The sequence below is a fragment of the Triturus cristatus genome, chromosome 1_2, assembly GCF_964204655.1.
Source record: "Triturus cristatus chromosome 1_2, aTriCri1.1, whole genome shotgun sequence".
Classification (NCBI taxonomy): Eukaryota; Metazoa; Chordata; class Amphibia; order Caudata; family Salamandridae; genus Triturus; species Triturus cristatus.
This window is the reverse complement of record NC_140580.1, coordinates 152,455,441-152,469,606: the sequence shown is the minus strand read 5'-3', so window position 1 is coordinate 152,469,606 and position 14,166 is coordinate 152,455,441. Positions and strand designations below refer to the sequence as shown.

Below are 14,166 nucleotides of genomic sequence, written 5' to 3'. Positions count from 1 at the left end.
AATTCAGTATTTTTGGTTTGTTAGAATGGTAATACTTCAGAACTTACTGTTGAGAAAAAAAACAATGATTAAACCCCTTCTTTGGTAGATCAGTCTGTGTTTTGTGTTGTAAATAAATCATTAAATATACTTTTCATTAATTGGTTTTGGTGTACAAATAAATCCTTCATCCGTTTTTAGAAAACAATCTCTGTTGTATTTATAATTGTAAGGACACATTTTTTTCTCTAAAAACTGTTACATTCAGATTGTTTCCTGAATTCTGTCATTGTACACGCATCCAAGATGGCTACGTTATTTACACACATTCAAGATGGCTACGTTGTTAGCGCGCTGGCTGCGAGGCTCTCTTTGCTTCAGTGAATGTGTTCTTTGCCCCTATGGCCAGGCGAAGGGGAGGAGCTGGGCCCGGAAGTGGAGTGTGTGTGTTATCGGAAGCGGCTCAAGCTGTCAGTGCTGCTGGTGTTGGCTGCAGAAGTGCAAACATGTCTTCAGACTTTGAGGGTTACGAGCAGGACTACTCGGTGCTGAGCGCCGAAATAACCGGCAGGATCGCGCGAATTCCCAAGCTGGCTGCTGGTGAGACAACATTGTCTGCTAACTGGCACACTGAACGAGTGAATGTCAATAGGAGAGAAGGGATGCGCAAACTTGCTGAGTGTGGGAGGATGCCTGCAGATGTTTGTGTTGAATCAATTGTATAACGGGATGTTGTGTTTTTGAAATGGAGACACTCTAAACAGTGGTGCCCCTATGGTGGTGGTTTATAGAAGACTTTTTAAATTTCTCCAACTTACTCGTGTACCCCCCGCCCCCATCTCCCCACTGGCTTCGCGGTCTGTGTAGTGTTAACATTCCCTTATTGTCCATTGAGGTCGGGTCCCTTCTGTTGTTACTTGCTGTTAGGCCTGGTTCAGTAGAACAAACTGATATTTTACATCTCTTATGCTGCCAGGTTTATCTAGAATATAGTCATGGGTGTGATATCATATTTGAAAGGTATTCTAAGTAAAGTATTACAACAAACAAATGATGGACGGAATGCTGACAATCTCCCCCAGTCAAGAGATCTGGGTTAAATCCATCGTTCTTTTGCCCACTACGCCACCCCAGTTCAGACATGGCCATATGCAAATCAGTCTTGACCCTGTGCCTCATGGGAACAGTCCAGCCCGAACTGCCAAGCCATGTCTTCCCTGGACCGGAATAAAGCATCCTAGGACCGGTTTCTGGCTATCAGCCGTCATCAGCCAGGATTGCTTGATTTCAGTGGCGTAGTGAGCACGGGTCCCACGTCTGGGAATACCCATCCCACTTAGGGCGAAAAGCGTTACAACAAACAAATGATGGACGGAATGCTGACAATGCAGACATTCTCCCCCAGTCAAGAGATCTGGGTTAAATCCATCGTTCTTTTGCCCACTACGCCACCCCAGTTCAGACATGACCATATGCAAATCAGTCTTGACCCTGTGCCTCATGGGAACAGTCCAGCCCGAACTGCCAAGCCATGTCTTCCCTGGACCGGAATAAAGCATCCTAGGACCGGTTTCTGGCTATCAGCCGTCATCAGCCAGGATAGCTTGACTCCAGTGGCGTAGTGAGCACGGGTCCCACGTCTGGGAATACCCATCCCACTTAGGGCGAAAAGCGTTACAACAAACAAATGATGGACGGAATGCTGACAATGCAGACATTCTCCCCCAGTCAAGAGATCTGGGTTAAATCCATCGTTCTTTTGCCCTCTACGCCACCCAAGTTCAGACATGGCCATATGAAAATCAGTCTTGACCCTGTGCCTCATGGGAACAGTCCAGCCCGAACTGCCAAGCCATGTCTTCCCTGGACCGGAATAAAGCATCCTAGGACCGGTTTCTGGCTATCAGCCGTCATCAGCCAGGATAGTTTGACTCCAGTGGCGTAGTGAGCACGGGTCCCACGTCTGGGAAAACCCATCCCACTTAGGGCGAAAAGCGTTACAACAAACAAATGATGGACGGAATGCTGACAATGCAGACATTCTCCCCCAGTCAGGAGATCTGGGTTGAATCCATCGTTCTTTTGCCCACTACGCCACCCCAGTTCAGACATGGCCATATGCAAATCAGTCTTGACCCTGTGCCTCATGGGAACAGTCCAGCCCGAACTGCCAAGCCATGTCTTCCCTGGACCGGAATAAAGCATCCTAGGACCGGTTTCTGGCTATCAGCCGTCATCAGCCAGGATAGCTTGACTCCAGTGGCGTAGTGAGCACGGGTTCCATGTCTGGGAATACCCATCCCACTTAGGGCGAAAAGCGTTACAACAAACAAATGATGGACGGAATGCTGACAATGCAGACATTCTCCCCCAGTCAAGAGATCTGGGTTAAATCCATCGTTCTTTTGCCCACTACGCCACCCCAGTTCAGACATGGCCATATGCAAATCAGTCTTGACCCTGTGCCTCATGGGAACAGTCCAGCCCGAACTGCCAAGCCATGTCTTCCCTGGACCGGAATAAAGCATCCTAGGACCGGTTTCTGGCTATCAGCCATCATCAGCCAGGATAGCTTGACTCCAGTGGCGTAGTGAGCACGGGTCCCATGTCTGGGAAAACCCATCCCACTTAGGGCGAAAAGCGTTACAACAAACAAATGATGGACGGAATGCTGACAATGCAGACATTCTCCCTCAGTCAGGAGATCTGGGTTAAATCCATCGTTCTTTTGCCCACTACGCCACCCCAGTTCAGACATGGCCATATGCAAATCAGTCTTGACCCTGTGCCTCATGGGAACAGTCCAGCCCGAACTGCCAAGCCATGTCTTCCCTGGACCGGAATAAAGCATCCTAGGACCGGTTTCTGGCTATCAGCCGTCATCAGCCAGGATAGCTTGACTCCAGTGGCGTAGTGAGCACGGGTCCCACGTCTGGGAATACCCATCCCACTTAGGGCGAAAAGCGTTACAACAAACAAATGATGGACGGAATGCTGACAATGCAGACATTCTCCCCCAGTCAAGAGATCTGGGTTAAATCCATCGTTTTTTTGCCCACTACGCCACCCCAGTTCAGATATGGCCATATGCAAATCAGTCTTGACCCTGTGCCTAAGTAAAGTATGACATGGGTGTCTCACCACGGGAAGAGAGCATTGGATATAGTTTCACAGTTTTTCCCCAGCACCAGCCTGGGTTGATATTGATGTTTGACTGGACCACACTGTGACTTTTGGACACCGGGATTCCAGATTTCTGTAATATCTTTTTTCCGTTGCTCGGCACAGACTTTGTTTTGAAGTTCTGAATGTGGCCCATGACACATTTCTCTTGTTCAACTTTTTTATGGTTGGTCGTATAACATATTTTTAACTATTGTAATTGTTGCTTTTGGTGTATTCTTTTGCAGAATTGAGAAAGTCCAGTGGGATGAAACACATGTTGGCAGTATAGATAATTTGCTCTTTTCAAGTGAACCTATGCAACAAACTCAGATACGTTTCAAAACGAAAAACTGTTTAACTTTTGATTTTGTTAGAACCTAATCTGATTGTGTGCTCTTTTGCCTTTTCTATTTATCTTGTGTTTGGCTGGGGCCATTGTGGCTACAAGCTTGAACGACATCCTTAGGTAGCAGGAGGTTGTTTCAGGCATCATGGTAGCACCATTCTTTACACAATTAACAACACACCCCTACTGTACACCATTGGATATATAGCAGTCCTTTACACTGCTACCATAATTTTGTTAAGTGCACTTCAGCAAACCTGTGTTGGTTTTGATGTCAAGCCAAAGGCTAAGGCTCTAGGACTTATTGATTCATAGGAAAACGTTATGCCAGATGCAGACAAATACAATTTGTATCATTTATTTATTATGAAACACTATGTTTGAGCCAATAAGTTTTTAAGGATGAGTAGTTATTATACTGTATTAAGCCTGCAGGCATGTAGTTTGCTACATAAAATCTCTCAGATTACCTTTTGTAGACAATGATTTTGGTGTTGATTATCCCCTCTGGCAAACTTAATAGGCTAGAACATTTATACTGTAATCATTTTTGTGGGAATCTCGTTGGACCGTCTGATAGACTTGTCACCCAGACCTTGTAATGAAAACAATGAAAACGCCATGTATAATATATCAGGATATAAAAAGAGACGAAAATAAATCAAATAATTAAAAATGCTGTCACTCACCGGGCAATAGAGACAGTAGCTGATGGGTCAGTGGGTCAGCATTTGAGACATTGGATCTGTTGCTCTATGAGCGGCGGCATTTTTCTGATCAGTACACATCCACCTGAACAGGAGCATGCTTCCATGCCATGCCATGACTGGATGGCCAGTCCTTTGTTTTTCCATTTTCCTCTCATTTCTTTCCTTATCATATTTCTATTTTCATTAGTTTTAAAGCAGCCTACAGACAGGCGTCACTGAATGGCTTTGTACATAGTTTTACTGTGTTACCATTTCAAGATAGTCAACACTGGTTTTAAAACATGACAGCCATGCTGGAACTTCAAAACAATGAAACAGCTTGTACACTACCACTGCAAGACCGCTGGCCACTACTACTATGTTTAGTTTCACATGCAATTGAAAACATATGCCTGCCATGTTTAGCCAGCATTGTTTGCTTTCTTATTTGTATTCTTTAATTTAACTTGTATATTGTGTTGAGTTTGTGTGTGTGAGTTAAATGTTTGTGCAAGTGGAAGAATGTATGAATAAGTCAGTGGATGGATGATTGGATGCATGAGTGCTATGATGAATGACAGAGTGAATGTATGATGACTTATTGAATGCTTAAATATATCATTGACAGACAAGGCACCTTTTGGCATTGACAATGCTGGTGGATAATGGAAACTCTTTTATTCAAATAGATCTTCTCCAATTTAAAGGGCACAAAACGTCTGCCGATGTTATCAATCTGAAAAGCTTCTCACTGATGAGGTCCTTCTTCTTATCTGTCTCAAGCTCCGTAATAGCCACACTCTCGACCCTTAATCCTCCTTCTCAGCACCTCATTGTCTAGAAATTCCAGTCAAATGCAGCTGCTGAATAAACATGGCTAGAAAGCGCCATCGAGGTGTTTCGTGTCCCCACCTCTTAGCTCCAGTTTTACTTTGATTCAGTACTTCTGCCTCAGAAAAAAAGTTACATCCCACACAAATCACAGGGAAACAGCTAACGAGCCTACCTGATATTACTGCACACCAGCTCTGTCTTTTTGGCGGAAACAACCTTTGCAAATGAAAATCATGCCTCTTACTAAGACCAGACTCGGGGCATATAACCTAATCAAACCCGGACTAGAGTATATCTGTATCACCACTGCTAATATCCTTTACCCCACTGAGCAAAAGAGCCCTGCCAGACTTTGCTTTCACTCAAACCACACCACCTGACTCCCCACTCGGAACCGGCTCTCCCTGCCTGTGTCCTATCCTTCACCTGTCATTGTAACCCCTGTCCAGCTCACTGTGACATAACAGCGTTGCCTCTAGCTCAGGGCCTCAAAGAGACTTAATTGCCTCCAGCATCTCACCTTATCCTGGACGTTGCCCCAGTGCGTTCTATCCTGATGCTTATTTGCGATGACTGAACAGATGGATGTGTGGCTCTTAAAAACGAGGAATTTTTGCTTTGCCTTTTACTCTGCTCTCTTTAGTTTTGCTCCTTTCAGTCTCTTGCCAAATCTATCGGGACCAACCTGAATCACTACCGCTCTCCCTCCAAAGCCCCTGGTGATATCATATTTTCAGAAAACGTTATGGAATAAATAATGATCCAGCTGCTCTTCCATATTGAGAGTATTGTCTCGGGAGACTCTGGTATACATTGGTGCAGCAAACTCCTTATTACTTTGTCCCACGCTCTTTCACACTCATCTCACTATCTTCGCCTCTTATGAGTATACATTTACTTTGTACCTTTTATAAATCTGCCCTGTGTAGAACTTAGAAAGCGACTAAATGCTCGGGTGCCATTAAAAAAAACCCAATACTTTTTACATTGACTTATACACTTGAGCATTCGCCTCCAAAATCAAGATTTCTGACTGGCGTAAGGGCCTGGGACAGGCCAGCAGATTCCAGATATCATTCAGTACAAAGGTTCCAGGTAGGAACCCTGAGAACAGTGAAGGGGTCTGAAATGAGCACTAGAAAGTGTACTATGTGGGAATGTTCTACATAGAAGATGAGGAGCAAATGATGCTCCTTGAATAAATATTCCCACTTGAACAGCCGCATGAATGGGCCGAGATTTAGATGCACAAGCTGCATGTCGAATGTCTTAGGAGCTATAATCAAAATAACCCAACACTGCTGCAAAATGTTGTGTGTGCAAATTCATTGATCCCGGTCGGGTGTGTAGGCAGTCTCCTTAAAGGATGATTTCACAGCTGAGAGCCCCAGGGACAGATAACTTGTCTACACTATAGATATTGATGTACAAGTGATCCTGCACAAGGACCTAGCTTAAACTGCAAAAGGTGAATTCCTCTCAACAAAAGCACGCAGAAAGGCCTGCGGTCCTTTCTAGCGCCCAACAATCAAACAAAGAATAGCAGGCCCAAGTAGAAATCCATCAGAGTCAAAACGTGACAGCTTCCTGCCAAAACAACACAAAGCTTGAGAGCCTTCAGAACATTCTAGCAAGAACTGCACTGGAAAGTCAGAGGCGACAAATTAATGCTCTGAGGCAAGGTGGAGGCTGATATTAAAGTGGGTTTATTAGCTATCTTTAAGACAATCTGATAATGTAAATTGTACCTAGAAGCCCCCTTCTTCATGGTGGAGAAATTGGATTATAAATCGTGCAGGAAGAACCACCACATTTGAGGCATTGAGGGTGGAGCCAATGGACCCAACCCAAACTCATTTGTGCTGTGCTGTGCTTCGTTTCCTCACTGCTGGGAGTGGTAAGTGAGGTGAATCACCAGCACAGGGTGCATTAAGTGGGAACCAGGCGACCACAACACACCCAGAGACCATGTGATGTACCAGCTAACTTCCACTACTTTTTCTCCAAACGGCCAGGACGTGAAATTAAGTGGCCATTCAAAACTTTTCATGCACAATATTTCAAGTCCTATCACAAAACACACTACTGGTACTTTAGAGCCGTAACAGAGAATGCGGATGCCAGAAGAGTACTATACAGATCGATTTATCCCTTTGGAATGCCACAAGTCTGGAGACAAATCCTATCACCTTGGAAATAGATAAGTGCCAATAAAAGTTTGGTAAATGGAACTAAATGAAGGGGGCATTAAAAACAAACCACTTGATGCTGAGAAATCCCCAGCAGCATCAGGACTGAGATTTTTAGATGATTTGCTGAACCCAAAATCGCAGAGGAAGCGGTGGGCATAGCACCAGCAAAAAGCACAATGGTACCAGTAGTTTTAAAGAGAACTGTGACAGATTCAATGAGCAGTAGCAGTGAGTGAAGTAATACATTTTGTGATGTTGGACAGTCATGTTGGGGACCACGAAGAACTGCCCAGTGGGGGGAAGAGGAAACTTATCTACCTTTGTGTGTAAAGGGAGGTGAATCTGCAACTTCTCGACTGGTGGAAAGGGTGCGACCCTGGGCTGGTTAGCCTACCCTGCAGGTTCGGTTGCAGCAGACGGCAAGTTGTTGGATATGACTGAGCTATCACCCACCGCACCCCAGCTTCCACCCCACTGCTCCTGCAACTGTGCAGCATACGAACTGTAATGGGGCTCATCTTCAAGTCAGCTTGAGTATTAGATAAAAGTTGAGGTCAATCCTAATCTCCTTTTGTTATATCTTAATATTTTGGATGCCTGTTTACCAAGTTTCACAGAAGTTAATCTATATTTGGGATTTTTATGAAAGGAGGAAGAAAGGCTGCGGAGGGGTGACATGGGCACTTCAGATCTCACATGAGACCTTGCTACACAATTGAGTCAGTATGCATGACTACATTGCTATTTGATAACAACTGCAGTGCTGAGGCTGGGACTGGCCGTTTTGAGCTCTCTGGTCACAGGATGCCATGTCTGGCTGACAAGACATAGTAAAGTAGTCTTCTTAAACGTTTAACGGCTTAATATCACTGTGACGAGGGTTGTGATCTAGAGGTTGTTCTTGGAAGACCGGCCAGACGTCACGTGTCTTTAGGTGACAACCCTGAGTAGAGGGACTAGGGGCCTGATAAAACACAGGTTATTTCCCATAGCCTATTATCTCTCTGCTGCCTCATAACACAAAGGTGTGTTCTTTTTTTTATTAGGGTGTCATTTTCCCTTTCTCTGTGATGGCAGCCAGATGGATAAAAAACAGAGTGTTGATGCTCAGAGGCTTTCTGTTGGAACAAACTATTAATGATTGCCACCACATATGCCCAAAGTACACCAAGATGAACTCCTTCAGTGCTTTTTGGGATCACTTGCAGACATCACATTCGGGGGACTTTAACTCAGTGTGGGATGTAAGTCCACCAAGGGGTGGGAACAATTTGAGTGCATTCTATAAAACATTGCATTAGATGGACTTTAGGGACATATGCCGTGAGCTCCATATGGACAGTAGAGTATATATACCTATTGCTCGTAAGTCTACTTTAGACAGTAATGTATTGATTATATCCTGTTCAGCGACGCCTTGGTTCCCCTGACTGGAACAGCAACTATAATCCTCATCACAATGTATGGTAATGCTTTTACCCAAATATATCAGAATGTGGGGTTGAGGCACCCTTAGCTTCCTATTTCGTAAAATCATTGACTGGCATGTAGCTCTGCAGCTTTCAGCACATCTGGAAACATTTAAGTGCTAAACAATGCACAATTGGGTTTTAAACAAAGAGAGGGCACTGAGCTGTCAGGTTTAGCAGCCACAGACATTTCAAGAAAGAAGCAGATGTCAGCAGTGCCAACACCCTTATTTTGCTGGACTTGTCAGTGGCATTTTAAACTGTTGACCACATCCTATGTCAGAAACATTACGGCATTGGTCTGTCTGACTATATTCTGCCCTGGTCACCTCTTTCCTAAGCAACACAACTCAGAAAATCTCCTTAGGAAATTTCAGCCTCAAAAATATATATTGTCAACTGCAGTGTGCCACCGAGATTGTTCCTGTCCCCTTGCACCTCTTTCCCCTTGCACTTGTTTAATATCTATGTCCAGCCAGTTGCCCCTCTTGATTAGCTCAGTCTGTTGACATTTCTGCACTTATACTTATGACACTTTACTGCTTTTTCAGCTCAGTGGTACTCCTCATGCTGTTTCAGGGCTGCATCAATTTTTTTGTCACATTAAGACCTGGACGAACAATTGGCTTAAACTCAACTCGGACAAAATGGAGATTTTGGGAAAGTACTGTGTTTTCATCCCAAAATTTCCCACAACAGAACTTGGGCATCCTTCCACTACATCTACTGTAGTGAAGTGCTTGGGCATTAAACTTGATAGCAAACTAGATATACCACCTAAATGTCTGCTGTAGTATCTGCTTTCGGTACAAAAGGGGGTGGTTATGGACGGAGCATCAGAACCAATCAAACACTCACACCCAGTCAACAGATCTGGGTTTGATCCATCACCGTTCTTTAGCCCACTCTGCCACCCCAGTTCAGACATGGCCATATGCAAATCAGTCTGACCCTGTGCCTCATGGGAACAGTCCAGCCCGAACTGCCAAGCCATGCCTTCCCTGGACCGGAAACAAGCTTCCTAGGACCGGTTTCTGGCATTTCAGCCGTCTTCAGCCAGGCTTGCTTGAATCCAGTGGCAAAGTGAGCAAGGGACTCACGTCTGAGCATACCCTGCCAACTTATGGCGAACAAAGCGGTACAAAAGGGGGTGGTGATGGACGGAGCATCAGAACCAATCAAACATTCACACCCAGTCAACAAATCTGGGTTTGATCCATCACCGTTCTTTAGCCCACTCTGCCACCCTAGTTCAGACATGGCCATATGCAAATCAGTCTGACCCTGTGCCTCATGGGAACTGTCCAGCCCGAACTGCCAAGCCATGCCTTCCCTGGACCGGAAACAAGCTTCCTAGGACCGGTTTCTGGCATTTCAGCCGTCTTCAGCCAGGCTTGCTTGAATCCAGTGGCAAAGTGAGCAAGGGACTCACATCTAAGCATACCCTGCCAACTTATGGCGAACAAAGCGGTACAAAAGGGGGTTGTGATGGACGGAGCATCAGAACCAATCAAACACTCACACCCAGTCAACAGATCTGGGTTTGATCCATCACCGTTCCTTAGCCCACTCTGCCACCCCAGTTCAGACATGGCCATATGCAAATCAGTCTGACCCTGTGCCTCATGGGAACAGTCCAGCCCGAACTGCCAAGCCATGCCTTCCCTGGACCGGAAACAAGCTTCTTAGGACCGGTTTCTGGCATTTCAGCTGTCTTCAGCCAGGCTTGCTTGAATCCAGTGGCAAAGTGAGCAAGGGACTCACGTCTGAGCATACCCTGCCAACTTATGGCGAACAAAGCGGTACAAAAGGGGGTGGTGATGGACGGAGCATCAGAACCAATCAAACACTCACACCCAGTCAACAGATCTGGGTTTGATCCATCACCGTTCTTTAGCCCACTCTGCCACCCCAGTTCAGACATGGCCATATGCAAATCTGTCTAACCCTGTGCCTCATGAGAACAGTCCAGCCCGAACTGCCAAGCCATGCCTTCCCTGGACCGGAAACAAGCTTCCTAGGACCGGTTTCTGGCATTTCAGCCGTCTTCAGCCAGGCTTGCTTGAATCCAGTAGCAAAGTGAGCAAGGGACTCACGTCTGAGCATACCCTGCCAACTTATGGCGAACAAAGCGGTACAAAAGGGGGTGGTGATGGACGGAGCATCAGAACCAATCAAACACTCACACCCAGTCAACAGATCTGGGTTTGATCCATCACCGTTCTTTAGCCCACTCTGCCACCCCAGTTCAGACATGGCCATATGCAAATCTGTCTAACCCTGTGCCTCATGAGAACAGTCCAGCCCGAACTGCCAAGCCATGCCTTCCCTGGACCGGAAACAAGCTTCCTAGGACCGGTTTCTGGCATTTCAGCCGTCTTCAGCCAGGCTTGCTTGAATCCAGTAGCAAAGTGAGCAAGGGACTCACGTCTGAGCATACCCTGCCAACTTATGGCGAACAAAGCGGTACAAAAGGGGGTGGTGATGGACGGAGCATCAGAACCAATCAAACACTCACACCCAGTCAACAGATCTGGGTTTGATCCATCACCGTTCTTTAGCCCACTCTGCCACCCCAGTTCAGACATGGCCATATGCAAATCAGTCTGACCCTGTGCCTCATGGGAACAGTCCAGCCCGAACTGCCAAGCCATGCCTTCCCTGGACCGGAAACAAGCTTCCCAGGACCGGTTTCTGGCATTTCAGCCGTCTTCAGCCAGGCTTGCTTGAATCCAGTGGCAAAGTGAGCAAGGGACTCACGTCTGAGCATACCCTGCCAACTTATGGCGAACAAAGCGGTACAAAAGGGGGTGGTGATGGACGGAGCATCAGAACCAATCAAACACTCACACCCAGTCAACAGATCTGTGTTTGATCCATCACCGTTCTTTAGCCCACTCTGCCACCCCAGTTCAGACATGGCCATATGCAAATCAGTCTGACCCTGTGCCTCATGGGAACAGTCCAGCCCGAACTGCCAAGCCATGCCTTCCCTGGACCGGAAACAAGCTTCCTAGGACCGGTTTCTGGCATTTCAGCAGTCTTCAGCCAGGCTTGCTTGAATCCAGTGGCAAAGTGAGCAAGGGACTCACATCTGAGCATACCCTGCCAACTTATGGCGAGCAAAGCGGTACAAAAGGGGGTGGTGATGGACGGAGCATCAGAACCAATCAAACACTTACACCCAGTCAACAGATCTGGGTTTGATCCATCACCGTTCTTTAGCCCACTCTGCCAACCTAGTTCAGACATGGCCATATGCAAATCAGTCTGACCCTGTGCCTCATGGGAACAGTCCAGCCCGAACTGCCAAGCCATGCCTTCCCTGGACCGGAAACAAGCTTCCTAGGACCGGTTTCTGGCATTTCAGCCGTCTTCAGCCAGGCTTGCTTGAATCCAGTAGCAAAGTGAGCAAGGGACTCACGTCTGAGCATACCCTGCCAACTTATGGTCGAACAAAGCGGTACAAAAGGGGGTGGTGATGGACGGAGCATCAGAACCAATCAAACACTCACACCCAGTCAACAGATCTGGGTTTGATCCATCACCGTTCTTTAGCCCACTCTGCCACCCCAGTTCAGACATGGCCATATGCAAATCAGTCTGACCCTGTGCCTCATGGGAACAGTCCAGCCCGAACTGCCAAGCCATGCCTTCTCTGGACCGGAAACAAGCTTCCTAGGACCGGTTTCTGGCATTTCAGCCGTCTTCAGCCAGGCTTGCTTGAATCCAGTGGCAAAGTGAGCAAGGGACTCACATCTGAGCATACCCTGCCAACTTATGGCGAGCAAAGCGGTACAAAAGGGGGTGGTGATGGACGGAGCATCAGAACCAATCAAACACTCACACCCAGTCAACAGATCTGGGTTTGATCCATCACCGTTCTTTAGCCCACTCTGCCAACCTAGTTCAGACATGGCCATATGCAAATCAGTCTGACCCTGTGCCTCATGGGAACAGTCCAGCCCGAACTGCCAAGCCATGCCTTCCCTGGACCGGAAACAAGCTTCCTAGGACCGGTTTCTGGCATTTCAGCCGTCTTCAGCCAGGCTTGCTTGAATCCAGTAGCAAAGTGAGCAAGGGACTCACGTCTGAGCATACCCTGCCAACTTATGGTCGAACAAAGCGGTACAAAAGGGGGTGGTGATGGACGGAGCATCAGAACCAATCAAACACTCACACCCAGTCAACAGATCTGGGTTTGATCCATCACCGTTCTTTAGCCCACTCTGCCACCCCAGTTCAGACATGGCCATATGCAAATCAGTCTGACCCTGTGCCTCATGGGAACAGTCCAGCCCGAACTGCCAAGCCATGCCTTCTCTGGACCGGAAACAAGCTTCCTAGGACCGGTTTCTGGCATTTCAGCCGTCTTCAGCCAGGCTTGCTTGAATCCAGTGGCAAAGTGAGCAAGGGACTCACGTCTGAGCATACCCTGCCAACTTATGGCGAACAAAGCGGTACAAAAGGGGGTGGTGATGGACGGAGCATCAGAACCAATCAAACACTCACACCCAGTCAACAGATCTGGGTTTGATCCATCACCGTTCTTTAGCCCACTCTGCCACCCCAGTTCAGACATGGCCATATGCAAATCAGTCCGACCCTGTGCCTCATGGGAACAGTCCAGCCCGAACTGCCAAGCCATGCCTTCCCTGGACCGGAAACAAGCTTCCTAGGACCGGTTTCTGGCATTTCAGCCGTCTTCAGCCAGGCTTGCTTGAATCCAGTAGTAAAGTGAGCAAGGGACTCACGTCTGAGCATACCCTGCCAACTTATGGCGAACAAAGCGGTACAAAAGGGGTTGGTGATGGACGGAGCATCAGAACCAATCAAACACTCACACCCAGTCAACAGATCTGGGTTTGATCCATCACCGTTCTTTAGCCCACTCTGCCACCCCAGTTCAGACATGGCCATATGCAAATCAGTCTGACCCTGTGCCTCATGGGAACAGTCCAGCCCGAACTGCCAAGCCATGCCTTCCCTGGACCGGAAACAAGCTTCCTAGGATCGGTTTCTGGCATTACAGCCGTCTTCAGCCAGGCTTGCTTGAATCCAGTGGCAAAGTGAGCAAGGGACTCACGTCTGAGCATACCCTGCCAACTTATGGCGAACAAAGCGGTACAAAAGGGGGTGGTGATGGACGGAGCATCAGAACCAATCAAACACTCACACCCAGTTAACAGATCTGGGTTTGATCCATCACCGTTCTTTAGCCCACTCTGCCACCCCAGTTCAGACATGGCCATATGCAAATCAGTCTGACCCTGTGCCTCATGGGAACAGTCCAGCCCTAACTGCCAAGCCATGCCTTCCCTGGACCGGAAACAAGCTTCCTAGGACCGGTTTCTGGCATTTCAGCCGTCTTCAGCCAGGCTTGCTTGAATCCAGTGGCAAAGTGAGCAAGGGACTCACGTCTGAGCATACCCTGCCAACTTATGGCGAACAAAGCGGTACAAAAGGGGGTGGTGATGGACGGAGCATCAGAA

General features: G+C 47.2%; 1 protein-coding gene across 4 annotated transcripts in view; it reads left to right on the top strand.

Annotated features, from left to right (window-relative positions):
- Positions 1 to 392: 392 nt before the first annotated feature.
- VTI1A (vesicle transport through interaction with t-SNAREs 1A) overlaps positions 393 to 14,166 on the top strand; it is a 1,077,795-nt gene continuing 1,064,021 nt past the window's right edge. Inside the window, exon 1 of one of the 4 annotated variants that reach the window (XM_085603407.1) lies at positions 393 to 579. In XM_085603407.1, the coding sequence (XP_085459533.1) occupies positions 486 to 579 (94 nt within the window). In that variant the 5' untranslated portion in view covers positions 393 to 485. The remainder of the gene's footprint in view (positions 580 to 14,166) is intronic. The other 3 variants (XM_085603404.1, XM_085603406.1, XM_085603403.1) reach the window with 3 other exon arrangements.